The sequence below is a fragment of the Pelophylax lessonae genome, assembly GCF_965119305.1.
Source record: "Pelophylax lessonae genome assembly, chromosome: 13".
NCBI lineage: Eukaryota > Metazoa > Chordata > Amphibia > Anura > Ranidae > Pelophylax > Pelophylax lessonae.
In genome coordinates, this window is record NC_138780.1 from 23,071,989 (window position 1) to 23,084,974 (window position 12,986).

A 12,986-nucleotide genomic window follows, 5' to 3' on the forward strand; every position below is an offset into this window, starting at 1 on the left:
TCTGAACAGTCAGTAAGAATTTAGGTATTATCAAACCCTTACCATTCTTCCACAGATCTGTGTAGCGTAGATGAGCAGAGGAAAATGCATGTTTAGTGCATAAAATTGCAGAAAGACTTACAGTCAGATCTGCTTACTAGCAACCTCTATTATGCACGGTGCCCCTTCCCCAAATTTCTAGTTATAAGTGCACAATAAGAAAAACACAAAGCACATGCCCCCTTCTCAGGACTACATGTCCCATGATTCCATTCACTACCAAGTATGCATGCCCTGTCTAGTCCTTTCTTAATGCCTGTGCATATTGGCTTAGGTGGTGTCCTTAAGCTGCCTTGAAGCCTCTCTCGCGGCAGCGAACACTTATGCCTCGTTTCCACTGAGTGGTACGGTACGGTTCGGTTCAGTACCGTACACCTTGCGTATCCACTGCCAATAGTACCCTTCATGATAGGCGTGGTGTAGCAGGAAATCAAAGTTCTGCAGAGTGTAGCTCCACCCTGTTGGTACGGTACTAATGTGCTTGGTACCCCAACGAAAGGGTCCCAAAAAAGTGGTACGGTACGGTTCGGAATTAGGGTACCATTCACAATTGAAACGGCATAAATAGCGTAGCTGCTGACTTTTAAAAAAACAGCCACTCACCTGTCCCAAGGTCCAGCGGTGAGCTCACCCCCGCCATCTTCATCCTCCACCCTCCCGCGGCGGCACTGGCATCTTTATTATGGGCACCCGGCTGTGACAGCTTGCGGCTTCACAGCCTGGTACCCAATGCACATGCGCGAGTCGCATCTTGGATTGGTGGATGCAGTCACCTGGGACCTGTCAAGTGTCCCAGAAGACTGCAGGGGGGAGGGCGAGAGAAATGGGAGCAGGTACCTCCCCCCCCCCCCCCTCCTCGCTTACCTCTATGACGGGCGACATGTCCGGGATCGCGGCATCCGGCCATCTGATTGGCCCGAGCCGCGGTGACGTCACTCCCGCGGTGGTCCCATGCTAGAGGTAGATTCCTATGTGAGAAGTGGCTCTACCTCTAGCACGGGACCACCATAGACGTCCAATCCTAGGACCCGCAGAGGATACCGGAGCCACATATTGGATTTCCACTTATACCCGCTCTATACCCCTGTGTGGGGTGGGTATCTCTGGTGAGTGGGTTATTCACTAGATGGGTCACCGAGCACCTCACTGCCCACCACGGGGTCACTCACCGTACGTTTACATATGAAGATTGTCACCTGCTGCTAATTAACTGACTTTTTCAGTACCTCATATTTATATTGATATTTATATATCCACACTGTCACTTCACCTTAAGTATATAGATTATATGGTCCTACTTTGGACATTTTTGTCACCGTTTACTTATTCTATTTGTCACTAACACTTGGGCACAGGCCACTTAAGGCCCCGTTCACATACAAGTGACGCTACTTCGCACCGCGACCTCGGAGCGGCCGCCACAGACTTCATAACATTGAAGTCTATGGCGGTCGCCTCCTGGTCGCCCCAAAGAAGCTCCGGACCCTTTTTCTAAGTCGGAGCGACTTGTGTCGCTCCTATTAGAACGGGTCCGCAGCTTCCCTATGGGAGGCGACCTACGGCGATCTGTGAGGCGACCAGGTCGCCTTAGTGTGAACGGGGACTTATACACTTAGCAATTTAAATTAATGAATGTCCCATATTGCCTTATTTATAAATTTTATTAAGTTATCGTGACTTTATGTTTTGAACATCAGATTTTGTGGTTATTTATGTATTTAACACTTTAAGCCACAGGCGCTTATCTCATATTTATTTATATTTTCCACCAGTTCACACTGTTTTAGGGTACATTTGCACACGTCACTTTATGCACATTGGATTCTTGTGACACTACATGTTACTCTGATTTCTTTATATTACACACTTTGTACCCCTAGTGTTTTTTTCCTACACTGAATTATAGTGTACCACATTTACTTAGCACTGTATACCGCTTTTTTGCCACCAGGTAGTACCATCCCCCTTTCCTTTCTCCACAGTGCATCATATTTGGTTTAGCACATCAGCACTTTAGTAGCATCCTACTACACTTTTTCCTTACTTGGCAGCGCCATTCCCCTACTTTTTCCCCTTCATCTATTATATAGTCTTTTTGACTATAGTCTAGGGAGGCTGCAGCCTAATTTTCTCTTACACCGATTTTATCTATTTATATCCAAATAGACCATAAGCGCGGAGTTTTTGTACATCTGGTAGAGCTGCACGATTAATCGTATGAAAATCGCGATCTCGATTCACCCCCCCTGACGATCTAAACCTGACATATGCTCGATTCTTTGCATAGCTGAGAGAGCAGAGAAAACAGCTGTGGAAAACTCCCAGTAACTATAAACAAAATGATTACATTGTATCTTTCCTCCCATAAACGCCTATCAGCATTTAGGCTCCATGTACACGGGACGCTGGAAATGGCCGTTTAGGAGCAGTTGGGCGTTTTTTTTAGAAGCCCCTGAACCCATCTACATTTTATCTTATCTGTCCATGTACACCAGGTCGTTTACAGTCATTTGCAGGCAGTTGCATTCAGAGACTGTTTTTAGAACGCAATTATTTGCGTTCGAACGTGTGTTTCCCGGCGTTTCAAACGCACAAACGCGTCCGAACGCGTCTGCACGCGTCCGAACGCGATGACCCGCGTTTAGCGTTCGCGTTTTTCCATTTTAAAGGGGAATAATTTTTTTGACCTCTAGGAACGCTTCTAAACGCAAACGCCCGCAAACGCTGCTAAACGCCCGCTAAACGCGGGTACAAACGCGACCGAACGGACGTTTTTAAACGTCCTAAAAATTCCAGCATTCAAAGGGACTTTTAACAACGTCCCGTGTACATGGAGCCTAAGTCTCCCAGTAACTATAAACAAAATGATTACATTGTATCTTTTCCTTCCCTCTGCCAGGGAGAAAGGAAGTTTAACCTCTTAAAGACTGGACCTTTTTCTGACACTTGTTGCTTGCAAGTTAAAATAATTTTTTTTTGCTAGAAAAGTACTTAGAACCCCCAAACATTTTATATATTTTTTTAGCAGAGACCCTACAGAATAAAATGGCGATTGTTGTAATATTTTATGTCACACTGTATTTGCGCAGCAGTCTTTCAAACGCAATTAATAAACTTTAATGAAAAAAAAACGTAACAGTAAAGTTATCCCAATTTTTTTTTGTTACACAGAGAATCGTGATCTTTATTCCAAGCTAAAAAATCGTGATTCTCATTTTGGCCAGAATCGTGCAGCTCTAACATCTGGCTTCTAAATTTTGCACCATTTATACTTTTGCCAGCTGAAACCAATCTGCCTTTATTTCAAAAAGTTCCTCCAGGCTCCTCAATTGGTTCCTGAATTCTACAAAGACATGCCCACCTTGCAGCTAGAGGGCTGTGTTGCCCATGCATGGTTTAGCAATGACACCATCCATTGAACCGACACAAATTATCGTGAGCAAACGTTTCAATATCTGGACTACAAGCCACCCAAGCCAAAGCTCCTCATTGGCAGCTTGCATGACACAGACCCTCTCGCAGTGAATCTCAGACAATGCACATGCAGAGAAGCCTTCATTAGCATCCCTTCAAAAATGACAATGCATCAACACCACCCAACACACAAAGAACCCATCAAGCTTGGCACAAATTCCCATGAAGCTTGGCACAAAGAAAACCTACAATGATTGACCACTTGAATACTTGCAAACTTCCAGACAATTCTCACTTCCTTTCTAAATCTTAGCGATATTTCCAAACCAGCTCCCACCTGTTTGCAGAATCCCTCCATCAAACTGATAGATCCATCTCCTCCAACCTAATGATAGATCCAGCTACCCCAACCTAATGCAGTGTACAAATACCCATTCTCCCACTTCACCTCCCTAATGCCATAAGCAAATGGACCATGTTTCCAGCATCAAGGATTGGGCTCTTTCCAGCTAGAAGAGCTGTACAAATGTATGTAGATTCTCCAACCTACAGAAGAGATTACCCCAAAATGTACAGTGATCTACAATGGAATTACATCAAAGCAATTCCCTAAGCCAGCTTTTGAAGTTTTGTCCAGTCATCAATGGAGTTGGCTCCTGAATTCCATAATAAAAGTTCACCCAAAACCTAACTCTAAGCCTACTGGCAGCCACATTCTAAAACTAATCTAACCCTAAAAACAAAACAATCGCTATACATAAATTTTCTGAAGCCGATCTGGTGCGGTCTCCAGCAACGGATGGTGTGTGCAAGAGAACCGACGTCACCCATAGACCTACTATGGGGCTCCCGTTGTCGGCTGCCTCTCCTGCGCCTGCCTCCACTGAAAGCTCAGCATGGGACCGGGGCGGCTGCAGAACAGGTAGAGCGATTTCTTCTTTACATGGCTGGAGAGATTAGTTTTAAAAATGTGGCTGTGAGTAGGCTTAGAATTAGTTAGGTTTTGGTTCAGGGGTCGAAGTTCTACCCCTTCGGGGGTTGGACTAATGCACAACCTTAAGTGCACTTTTTTCTGTGTTTTTGACATGCACGTTTTTTGTTCACTTACAGGTTTTTTTTGTTGTAGGTTTTTGCACCACCGCGGACTAAAAAAAAAAAAAAAAGAGTTAGGTTTTGGTTGAACTTTTACTTTATTTGTCCACCGTCTTAGGCTCCATTCACACCTGAGCGTATCGTTTTCAGGCGTTTTGGGCATTTTTAAAGCGGTAGTATCCCGCTTTTTGACACTTTTACCTACAGGTAAGCCTATAATAAGGCTTACCTGTAGGTACAAATAATATCTCCTAAACCGGCACGGTTTAGGAGATATTTACAGTGCATGCAGCCGCTCGCGCGAGCGGCGCATGCGCTCTGAAGGTCCGGGGGACCTTCAATTAAGTTGCCGGGAGCTTGCCGGAAAAATCACTCCCGTGCGCATGCGCGGGAGTGACGTCATCGCGGCTCCGGCCAATCATCGCGCCAGAGCCGTCTCTTCCGGCCAATCAGCACGCCGGAGCCGCCGAACCCGGAAGAGACGAGGGGGGGACCATGGCAGCGCCTGCAGCGATGTCCGGGGGTCCGTGTCGGAGCTTCGTTTTAAGGTGAGTTACACATAATGGGCTAGTATGCGATGCATACTAGCTCATTATGCCTTTGTCTTGCAGGTTTTTTTTTTTTTTTATAGAGTTTACAACCGCTTTAAGGCCTTTTTTTGGTGTTTTTCATGCATTTGGAGGCAGGCATTGACATCTTACAAAAACGCTTGTAATCTGCCAAAAAAAGAAGCTCGTGTACCTTTTTGAGCTTCAGGCATTTTGCTTCAGGTGACAAAACGCTCAGACGTGAACAGGGGCCATTGAAATGAATGGTATTTAGCTTGTTGGGCATTTTGAGACTTCAGAGATGAGCGTTCTACGAGCTGAAAAATGCTCAGGTGTGAACAGGGCCTTAAGACCACTCGGTCTTGTTGGCAAACACCAGCAGAAATGCCATTTGATAAGGACTCTCAGACTCGGTCCACACTAGCGCGACTTGTCAGCCTGACAAGTCGCGCTCCCTCGCGGTCCATTGACCGCTACAGGACCCGTTCTAAAAGCAGCGACACAAGTCGCTCCAACTTTAGAAAAAGGGTCCTGTACTACTTCGGAGCGACTTGCATAGACTTCCATTATGTGAAGTCCATGCAAGTCCCTCCGAAGTCGTGGTGCATGGGAATGCACAAGTCGCCCCCGAAGTAGTACAGAGTCGTGTCGCCCCAGTGTGATCCGACTCTTAAAAAAGAGTAACTTCGGCTAAAATATGAAGTTCCTCTCAACCTCCAACCCCCCCAATTATACTGCATTATTTTGTTTTTTTGGGGAGCAGGTACCCATTTTTTAAAGCAACCTGCTCCCACTTCCTCCCTGCTCGCCTAGAAGTTCAGCCACCCGCAACCTCCTAGGACACGTCACCTGTCTCAGGAGACTGCAGGACTATTCAGAAAGCACAGTGCGTCTCACGCAGTGTGCAGTGGGATGCCGGCTGTGGAAACACCAAAAAGTCGCAGTCAGCTTCCCACATCCAAGATGGAAGCATCAGGGACCTGAAGACAGGCAAAGAACTGGCCCAGGTGAGGACAGCGATGGACTGGTAAGTCTGCTTATTTAAAGTCAGCAGCTACTGTATTTGTTGCTGCGGACTTATTTTTTTTCTAGGAATGAATGAATTTCCTCTTTAAGTTTCAGGACAAGCTGCAGAGATCCTCCAACTGCCCAAAGCCACTCCACATCAGTACCAGATGACGCCTGCTGCCAACTGCAGACAGACCACATCCTGAGCATCTTGTACAGGAGACCCTACAAAGAGATCCCCCAAAACTTAAAGACTAAAGTTTAGTAAAATTAAAAACTAAATAAATAATATAAATCAGCACAAGGGATGGTAGTCACTTTCAAACAGAATTGTCACTTGTGCTGGTGCCTGTTTCAGTTGAATTCTTCTGTCCTCTGCCCCAGTAAACTTTCAGTGTTGCTGAACCTGCGATAGGCACGTGTCAAGAGTCCCGACGACTACTGGCCTTTCCACCCCGCTTCTCCAGTCATAAAGGCTGTACTATAGCTACCATCAATGAAAGCATTCTATGAATGGAGGATGAAGGTCCGCCTCCTCCATTCATACAGCACTTTCATTGATGGCAGTTCTAGTACACCTTCTGTGGGTGTAAAGGCCGGGAGTAGTCGGCACTCTTGACGAGTGCTTCACAGGTTAAGAAACACTGGAAGATTACTGGAGCAGAGGACAGAACACTTCAACTGAAACAGCCACCAGCACAGGTGAAAGCTACAGAACGTCCTCCAAGAACAGAGTACAACCTGCACAGAGTTCCCCTAGAATAAATCATTGCGCAGAGTAAGTATAGGTTTGTTATTTCGGAAAAGAAAATGGACTTTACAATCACTTTAAAAGTAACCAACAACTGAGGAGCCTCAAAAATTGATGCTACAAAGGACTGCCATTCAACACTGGTTCAACCTACAAGGCAATCCTATGATGGATGCCCCAAGACAGGTACCAGACACCAGCAATAATGCCCACTGCAGCTTCCACATAGTCCTCCTAGACCGGGGCTCAACCTGCTACGAGTCCTCCTAGACCGGGGCTCAACCTGCTACGAGTCCTCCTAGACCGGGGCTCAACCTGCTACGAGTCCTCCTAGACCGGGGCTCAACCTGCTACGAGTCCTCCTAGACCGGGGCTCAACCTGCTACGAGTCCTCCTAGACCGGGGCTCAACCTGCTACGAGTCCTCCTAGACCGGGGCTCAACCTGCTACGAGTCCTCCTAGACCGGGGCTCAACCTGCTACGAGTCCTCCTAGACCGGGGCTCAACCTGCTACGAGTCCTCCTAGACCGGGGCTCAACCTGCTACGAGTCCTCCTAGACCGGGGCTCAACCTGCTACGAGTCCTCCTAGACCAGGGCTCAACCTGCTACGAGTCCTCCTAGACCAGGGCTCAACCTGCTACGAGTCCTCCTAGACCAGGGCTCAACCTGCTACGAGTCCTCCTAGACCAGGGCTCAACCTGCTACGAGTCCTCCTAGACCAGGGCTCAACCTGCTACGAGTCCTCCTAGACCAGGGCTCAACCTGCTACGAGTCCTCCTAGACCAGGGCTCAACCTGCTACGAGTCCTCCTAGACCAGGGCTCAACCTGCTACGAGTCCTCCTAGACCAGGGCTCAACCTGCTACGAGTCCTCCTAGACCAGGGCTCAACCTGCTACGAGTCCTCCTAGACCAGGGCTCAACCTGCTACGAGTCCTCCTAGAATAGGTTTCAACCTGCTACGAGTCCTCCTAGAATAGGTTTCAACCTGCTACGAGTCCTCCTAGAATAGGTTTCAACCTGCTACGAGTCCTCCTAGAACAGGGTTCAACCTGCTACGAGTCTGCTTAGAATAGAGTGCAACCTACAAAGAGTTCTCCTACATCAGAGTACAACCTACAAAGACTCCTCCTAGAATAAGGTTCAACCTGAAAAGAGCCATCCCTAGAAATACGACGAGCCCTCCCTAGAATAGAAAGCACCCTACGATGAGCCCTCCTAGAACAGAGTGCAACCTACAAAAAAATTCATCCTAGAATAGGGTTCAACCTGCTACAATTCCTCCTAGAATAGGGTTCAACCTGCTACGAGTCCTCCTAGAATAGAGTGCAACCTACAAAGAGCTCTCCTAGAATTAGGTTCAACCTGAAAAGAGTCCTCCCTAGAATAGAGAGCACCCTACGACGAGCCCTCCTTAGAATAGAGAGCACCCTAACATGAGCCCTCCTAGATCAGAATGCAACCTACAAAGAGTCCTCCTAGATCAGAATGCAACCTACAAAGAGTCCTCCTAGAATAGAGTGCAACCAAAGACGAGTCCTCCTAGATCAGAATGCAATCTAAAAAGCATTTACCATAGAATAGAGAGCAACCAACAACAAACCCTCCTACAATAGAGAGCAACCTACGACGAGTCCTCCTAGAATAGAGAGCAACCTACGACGAGTCCTCCTAGAATAGAGAGCAACCTACGACGAGTCCTCCTACCCGAGACAGGTGTCAGACCGGGTCCAACCCACAAAGAGTTCCCCTCCAAGCAAAGGTCTCAAACACTCATCCTCTGGGAGAGATCCCACATATCTGATCAAACCGCTGATACCCCCTGAACTGAGTGCAACTTACATTGTGATCCCCCAAAACTTATCCCACCCAGAACATTCTTCTGGATCTCCTGGGGCCACCAGGACAACCCCAGACAGATCCCCAGGACAACCCCAGACAGATCCCCAGGACAACCCCCAGACAGATCCCCAGGACAACCCCCAGACAGATCCCCAGGACAACCCCCAGACAGATCCCCAGGACAACCCCCAGACAGATCCCCAGGACAACCCCCAGACAGATCCCCAGGACAACCCCCAGACAGATCCCCAGGACAACCCCCAGACAGATCCCCAGGACAACCCCCAGACAGATCCCCAGGACAACCCCAGACAGATCCCCAGGCCACTCCCTGACCCAGGAGACCCTTCCATACTTAGTGCAACCACAAAAGGTGTCCCCAGGAACTTAGGGAAACCCGGAAAAGTTTCCCCCAACCCACAGAGACATCACAACAAGATAGAATGTCTTAGAACCTCCAGAGATGCCAGTTGTCAATAGACCCCCCCATCCCCCTCCTCTGACCAGACTACAGACCCCCACAATGGGTTCCCCCCTCCATAGAAGTTCCTCAGGACCACTCAGCATCAGTACCAGCCACCAGGACCTCCCCCACCCCCTCATACCAGTCACAGACAAGAGCCCCCACCCCCCATATAAGCCCTCACAGGGCCCCCTCACTCACCCTTGGAGGTCATGGTGTCCCAGGGGGTGTCAGAGTACGCTCCTCTCCACTCTCAGGCCTCTCGCTCATGTCCTTCCCTCTCCCCCAGGCCGGGCCGGGGCACAGCGCTCACCAGCCAGCCAAGCTCCCCTCACTCTGACCTCCCTCTGGAGGAGCTCAGCCCAGCGCCGCGCAAGGCTTCACGGGACGTGTAGTCCGCCGAGCCGTCATGTGACGTCGTGTAAGGGAGGAGTAGGAGGAGCCTGCGTGCGAGCTCTACGAGAGGAGTGGGTTGTGGCCTGAAGGAACCTCTGTGGGAGTAGTGGGTGGGGCCTGGCATAAACGCTGAGCGAGAGGATTCAAGCAACAGGCACTCTGAGAGTAGTGGGAGGAGTCGGCAGGCACGCTGGGAGTAGTGGGAGGAGTCGGCAGGCACGCTGGGAGTAGTGGGAGGAGTCGGCAGGGACGCTGGGAGTAGTGGGAGGAGTCGGCGCCCTTGAGGCTGCTGTGTGAGAAGCGTGCTGAGGAGAATACCCGGTTGCTAATGGCAACCAACTTTAAACTGTTCTTTTAATAAAATAAATTTTGATGTGCAGCTGAACTGTTTAGAAGTGAAAGTTTTATGAGACGTTTTCATTTTGGCGCACTTTTTTTACACCAGAACCTCACAGCATCAGTCTAGGGTTGCCATGACTACCTTGTTCCTTTTGGGGCCTGCTTATACCTGTGGTAACACCTGATAGCCAGGGGCTCAGCTTTCCAGGCTGGGTTCAAAACACAGTAAACATGAACACACAGAGGCCAGAACAAATAAACCCCCCCTCACCCTTTTCATATTATAGGAGGGGGTCTTAAAAAAGTTTCCACACCTTTTTTATATTGAATAGAATTAAAATGAGTGCGGAAACTTTTTGAAGAACCCTCAAAAAAGACCTCACTGGGGCACCCTCTGTTCCAGTTGGATGTAAACGTATGTGTGTCCGTTTATATCCGTTTACATCCATTCCGGTTCACAAATGCAGACTTGGGTCCAAACTTGGCCTCCATTCCCACAGGGACCTTCTTTTCCAGCAAGTTGTACACATATTTGAGTCCGTTTACATCGATTCGGGTCCACAAAAGCAGACTTGCGTCCAAACTTGGCCTCCATTCCCACAGGCGCCTTCTTTTCCAGCAGGATGTACACATATATGCGTCCGTTTACATCGATTCAGATCCACAAAAGCAGACTTGCATCCAAACTTGGGTTCCTTTCACACAGGAGCCTTCTGTTCCAATGGGATGTACACATATATGCGTCCGTTTATATCCGTTTACACCTTTTCCGGTCCACAAAAGCAGACTTGGGTCCAAACTTGGCCTCCATTCCCACAGGGGCCTTCTTTTCCAGCAAGTTGTACACATATTTGAGTCCGTTTACATCGTTTCAGTTCCACAAAAGCAGACTTGCATCCAAACTTGGGTTCCTTTCACACAGGAGCCTTCTGTTCCAATGGGATGTACACATATATGTGTCCGTTTATATCCGTTTACACCTTTTCCGGTCCACAAAAGCAGACTTGGGTCCAAACTTGGCCTCCATTCCCACAGGCAACTTCTTTTCCAGCAGGATTTACACGTATATGTGTACGTTTACATCCATTACAGTCCGTAAAAGAAGACTTGGGTCCAAACTTGGCCTCCATTCCCACAGGGACCTTCTTTCTTCTTTTCCAGAAGGATTTACACATATATGCATCCGTTTACATCCATTCTGGTCCACAAAAGAAGACTTGGGTCCAAACTTGGCCTCCATTCCCACAGGGACCTTCTTTTCCAGCAGGATGTACACATATTTTTGCATCCGTTTACATCCATACGGGTCCACAAACGCAGACTTGGGCCCAAACATGGCCTCCATTCCCACAGATACCTTCTTTTCCAGCAGGATGTACACATATATGCGTCCGTTTACATCCATTCCGGTCTACAAAAGCAGACTTGCATCCAAACTTTGGTTCCTTTCACACAGGAGCCTTCTGTTCCAATGGGATGTACACATATATGCGCCCATTTATATCTGTTTACACCCATTCAGGTCCACAAAAAGAGACTTGGGCTCAAACTTGGGCTCCATTCCCACGGGGGCCTTCTTTTCCAGCAGGACGTACACATATTTTTGCATCCGTTTACATCCATACGGGTCCACAAAAGCAGACTTGGGTCCAAACTTGGGCTCCTTTCACACAGGCACCTTTTTTTCCAGTGGAATGTACACAAATATATATTCTGTTTACATCCATTTGGGTGCCTACCACACAGGCGCCTTCCATTACAGCTGGATGTAAACGCATGTATGCCCATTTACAACCATTCGGTTCCACAAAAGCAGACTTGGAAACAAACTTGGGTTTCTTTTAAACAGGCACCTTCTTTTCCAGCTGGATGTACACATACATGTGCCCGTTTATATCTGTTTACACCCATTCAGGTCCACAAAAAGAGACTTGGGCTCAAACTTGGCCTCCATTCCCACAGGGGCCTTCTTTTCCAGCAGGACGTACACATATTTGCACCCGTTTACATCCATATAGCTCCACAAAAGCAGATTTGGGCCCAAACTTGGCCTCCATTCCCACACGGGCCTTCTTTTCCAGCAGGATGTACACATATATGTGTCCATTTATATAATTCCAGTCCACAAAAGCAGACTTGCATCCAAACTTAAGTTCCTTTCACACAGGAGCCTTCTGTTCCAATGGGATGTACACATATATGCGCCCATTTATATCTGTTTACACCCATTCAGGTCCACAAAAAGAGACTTGGGCTCAAACTTGGGCTCCATTCCCACGGGGGCCTTCTTTTCCAGCAGGACGTACACATATTTTTGCATCCGTTTACATCCATACGGGTCCACAAACGCAGACTTGGGCCCAAACTTGGCCTCCATTCCTACAGGTGCCTTCTTTTCCAGCAGGATGTGCACATATATGTGTACGTTTACATCCACCCGGTCTACAAAAGCAGACTTGCATCCAAACTTTGGTTCCTTTCACACAGGAGCCTTCTGTTCCAATGGGATGTACACATATATGCGTCCGTTTATATCCGTTTACACCTTTTCCGGTCCACAAAAGCAGACTTGGGCTCCTTTCACACAGGCACTTTTTTTCCAGCAGAATGTACACATATATACATCTGTTTACATCCATTTGGGTGCCTACCACACAGGCGCCTTCCATTCCAGCTGGATGTAAACGCATGTATGCCCATTTACAACCATTCGGGTCCACAAAAGCAGACTTGGAAACAAACTTGGATTTCTTTTAAACAGGCACCTTCTTTTCCAGCTGGATGTACACATACATGCGCCTGTTTATATCTGTTTACACCCATTCAGGTCCACAAAAAGAGACTTGGGCTCAAACTTGGGTTCCATTCCCACAGGGGCCTTCTTTTCCAGCAGGATGTATACATATATGTGTCCGTTTATATCCATTCCAGTCCACAAAAGCAGACTTGGGTCCAAACTTGGCCTTCATTCCCACAGGCGCCTTCTTTTCCAGCAGGATGTACACGTATTGTGTCCGTTTATATCCATTCGGGTCCAGAAAGGCAGACTTGTGTCCAAATTTGGGTTCCTTTCACACAGGAGCCTTCTGTTCCAA

The 12,986-nt window shown here is 47.9% G+C and overlaps 1 protein-coding gene across 1 annotated transcript in view; it reads right to left on the minus strand.

The window, feature by feature from the left end:
• OTUD7B (OTU deubiquitinase 7B) overlaps positions 1 to 9,542 on the minus strand; it is a 136,051-nt gene extending 126,509 nt beyond the window's left edge. Inside the window, exon 1 of the mRNA XM_082242557.1 lies at positions 9,358 to 9,542. Within this exon, the coding sequence (XP_082098683.1) occupies positions 9,358 to 9,370 (13 nt within the window). The 5' untranslated portion in view covers positions 9,371 to 9,542. The remainder of the gene's footprint in view (positions 1 to 9,357) is intronic.
• Positions 9,543 to 12,986: the final 3,444 nt, after the last annotated feature.